Source organism: Arachis ipaensis, chromosome B02 (genome assembly GCF_000816755.2).
Source record: "Arachis ipaensis cultivar K30076 chromosome B02, Araip1.1, whole genome shotgun sequence".
Lineage (NCBI taxonomy): Eukaryota > Viridiplantae > Streptophyta > Magnoliopsida > Fabales > Fabaceae > Arachis > Arachis ipaensis.
Window position 1 is genome coordinate 9,796,704 of NC_029786.2, and position 4,209 is coordinate 9,800,912.

The following is a 4,209-nucleotide window of genomic DNA, read 5'->3' on the forward strand; positions in this document are numbered from 1 at the left end:
AATCCTACAAACAATATTCATAAATCAAAATCATGTTTTTATGCCACCCAGCTGGAGAACAAAATCAAAATAAAATCTAATTTTACACCCAACTTTGAAATAAACCCTTAACACAACAAAATTCAGCAAAGGAAGTAGTAATGAGAACAGAGCAGCGTGAATCAAAACCTGACCAAATGCATTGGAAATGGATTCAAATCCAACGCCAGTTTTCAAATCAACTTGGAAAGGAATGGAGCCGGGAATGGCATGAAGAAGAAGCTTTGGCGGAGGAGTAGAGTGATGAGTGAATGCCAGATCGAAAGAAGAGACTCCATTTCCATTGGTATCAGAAGAAGAAGAAGAAGCATAATAGGCTTGTAAGAGATGCTGACCAAGGTAACCAGTTCCTCCCACAACAAGAACCTTCTTCTTACCCATCTTTCTCTCTTTGGGGAGTTTCCTTCCAAATGCAAACTTTTTGGAGTGTTTCGCTGCTTCGTTTTTATGGTTGTAGCATTGGAACGGTTAACGTTGTTCTGTTACACATGCTTGTGTTGTCGCTTGCAATCACTACTAATGTTTTTCACAATCCAATTTGGTGAAGCTAATGAAAATTGACCCTAAGAAAAGGAATTTCATCTGCATTGGGTTAGATTTGGTGGCCCAACAAAAGAAAACTCATGGAACTTCCTTTTTTTGATGTACAAAAATATAAAAGAAATTCATTGCATTTTATAGAATTTCTAAGCAATCTAAGGAGTAAGGAGACCTTCAAACTCTTCGAAAACACGTCCAAAAAAACTCTTAAAAAAGGGTTATTAATTTGTTACCGTGGATATTAATTAGATTTGCTTAAATAACTAAATTAGATTAGACTAGTAATTAGCTCATTAGTTTACTTAAACAAGTGTCAAGAGGTTTGAATCCTACCTTATACATGAAGTAATGTATTGACTAACGACAAATCCTTAAATTGAGCTCTAATCTGCGACAAATTAGTTCTTAGATTGCTAAATTGAAAAATACCAGAAAAAAAAGCTATTTGCTTAATCATATCAAGACGTACAAATCTTAAAAAAAAAATATTACATTTAATATTTAATAGAGTTCCTTCCTATCCTTAAAGAAAATTTTTTTACACATATAATAATTTTAAGAATAAATGCCCTTTATAATTTTAAGAATAAATGCCCTTTCCGATCCCTAACCACTTGTCCGATGGACTTCGCACTCCCTAACAAATATAAAAATCCAAATCGGTCCCTATCTACTTTGATATATGTACGTTCCAGTCCCTGCAACTGATTCCGAGCAGGTCACTTGCTGATGTGTCAGTAACTTGTCCACGTGGGTTTCTCTCCTTCATAATTGAGACAAATCGCCTCCTGGACCTTTGTTGAAACGTTGCGTTTCATAAAGAGGCGTTATCATCTAGGTGTTCATAGTTGTTTAGGATTTTTTCTTTATTCTTCATTGTCTTCGTTGTGTGTAGAGTGAAGATAAGAACTTTTCTCCTGAAGAAGAATATAGCTACAGAAGTCAAAGACTCTTCTTCATGAACCGTGGAGGAAGGCAGTGTAGCTGAGAAGAATTTGTGCTGGAGTCCGATTCTGAGTTCCACTGGGAGTATAGAAAAAAAGGCAAACCAAGGCAAGAACATGCACGTACTTGATTTCAATGAAGAAAATGAATATGGAAAGGTTCAGTTTGAGCTTGGAATGCAATTTTCGAGTATGGCGAGATTTAAGAAGGACTTGAAGGATGTATTTGTCTGGAGTTGAACCTATTAACATGGACCCTCTTGTAAGTTTTTTTTTTTTTTTTTTTTAGACATTTTGGTAACAAATTTGATAAGCAGATTGTTCATAATTTTTTTTTTTTTTTTTATTTTAGACCAGTATTTTGTAAGTTGTGTAGATTTTGGGTTGTCTTTGAGTATTCACAATGAATTAATTTTTGTAAACATATGTGGCTGCAAAACATGTTTCTGTGATATAGAATAAGACTAGGAAAAATAAGAAAAAAAATGCCAAAGAGGCCTCATGTAAAGCCAAATGAGATAAACATTTCACAAAATACCCCAACTGCAGAGGTAAATAGATACACCATGGTTCTTAACTTTTTTTTTTTTTAACACAAAAGATGCAGTTTTGAAGCCCATATGTGATTCACTATTGTTTTACCAGGTTCTAGAAACTGATCAAACTGCTCCAATGAATCAGGCCACAACTCAAACTCCAAAGGCTCAGCCTTCTTCTGCAGCTCTAAGGTTTAGGCCGAAACAGAGTGTCAGAAAGCTCCCAAATTCTCCAGTGCAGCCCAACGAACTTGCTCACAATGTCCAAGCCCAACCAGAAGGACAAGGCTTACAAAGAACCTCACCTCATGCAATCTCCAATGAAACTCTGACAGCTGCTAGCACTGGAACCTTATTAAGGCTCTTCAAGTTCATTCTAACTCCAAGAACCAAGCCTCCACCAAAAAAACAGTGAAAGAACCTGCTATATGGATATTTTCCTATTTAGGAAATGTAGAACTTTGGCTCTATCTTAGTTATTTTGGTTAATTTTGATGTTATGATTAGGTTCTGATTTAAAGTCTACATAATACTCAGGGTTGATTTAGAGATATTGTAATTTTTTTGTATTTGTTTTAGTATCAAGTTGCAAAAATACACATGGTCTTGTGACTGAAACTCTGGAGCTGTTCATATTTTAGAGTCAACTTTTTGTGAAACACTCATGCTTTGCTTTGGGAATCACTGAATCGGTTTATATATTGGTTTCAACTTTTATGAAACTCTTATGATTTGGAGTGCAATTCCAAATGTGTCACATATTTAAATATTTACACTGTTATCTTGATAGACATGTGTTTCACAATTACATAATAATACAATATGATAATATCTCAATACACTATTTTAAATTCTAATAACTACATGAAATGAAATAAATTAAGTATCACTAAATTAGAGTAAATAACTATAACATGAGTTGTCTTCATACAAGCCATTAATTTCAACCATAATACCTTAAGTAGTTGTCTTCTATTTACATAATTTTACACACTAAATCAAATTCACATTTTTCTCAATTAATCCATTGAAAATTGATGAAATTATAAGTGTAACTGCAATTCCAATTAAAAAAGTGGTTAAGATTCTGTATTTAGTGTTGCCTCCAAATGTTTTTTCAATTCCCTGCTTCGCCATCATTACTTCCAATACCTCCAATTTTTCTTCCATCTTCTTCAAACTTTCAACCACTCCATTCTGATTGATATCAGCTTTATGTGTATATAACCCAACATATTCATCAAGCCAAGCAAAGTATTTGCAATGTAGCTACGGTCTGCAACAAATAACACTCCATGGTAATGGCAACGAATTTTGAAACAAAACTAAAATTAAAAAATGTTTACCTTAAAATAAGAGCAACAAAAAAAAAAAAACTTGTTCGAATTTTCTGCAGTGTTAGATTCAAACAATATTGCATAAATGCATATGTGCCACAATGATATCTAGGTGCTACAAATCTTTTCTTGTCTTGGTTTGCCTTTTTTCCTATACTCCCAGTGGAACCCAGAGTCGGACTCCAACACAAAATCTTTCCATCTTCACTGCTTTCCTCCACGATTTGTGAAGAAGAGTCTCTAACTTCCGTAGCCATATTCTTTTTCAAGAGAAAAACCCTTATCTTCACTCTACACACAACAAAGACAATGAAGAATAAAGAAAAAAACCCTAAACAACTATGAACACCCAAATGATAACGTCTTTTTATGAAACGCAACATTTCAACAAAGGTCCATGGGACGATTTGTCTCAATTATGAAGGAGAGAAACTCACGTGGACAAGTTACTAATACATCAGCAAGTGACCTGCTCAAAACCGGTTGCAGGGACTGCAACGTACATATATCAGAATAGATAGGAATCGATTTGGATTTTTATATTTATTAGGAGGTGTAAAGTCTATCAGGCAAATGGTTAGTGACTGAAAAAAGTATTTATTTTAATTTTAAAGATAATTTTTAAAGTTAAGTAGGTTTTCGAATTAAAGTAAGTATTTGGTTATGGTTTTTTGCATTTGTTTTCAAAGATTTGTGTTAAATACTTTCAAAATTTCATAGCAACTATATTTACTATGACGATAGTCAATATAAATTTTTTGTTTATATATTTAGAGTTTAATTTTAATGTATAAATAGTGTATAATTTTATAA

At 33.4% G+C, this 4,209-nt stretch overlaps 1 protein-coding gene across 2 annotated transcripts in view; it reads right to left on the reverse strand.

Annotated features, from left to right (window-relative positions):
* The window catches only part of LOC107624852 (methionine adenosyltransferase 2 subunit beta), a 3,430-nt gene extending 2,737 nt beyond the window's left edge, over positions 1–693 (reverse strand). Inside the window, exon 1 of one of the 2 annotated variants that reach the window (XM_016327317.2) lies at positions 169–693. In XM_016327317.2, coding sequence (XP_016182803.1) covers positions 169–420 — 252 coding nt within the window. In that variant the 5' untranslated portion in view covers positions 421–693. The remainder of the gene's footprint in view (positions 1–168) is intronic. The other variant, XM_016327316.2, reaches the window with a different exon arrangement.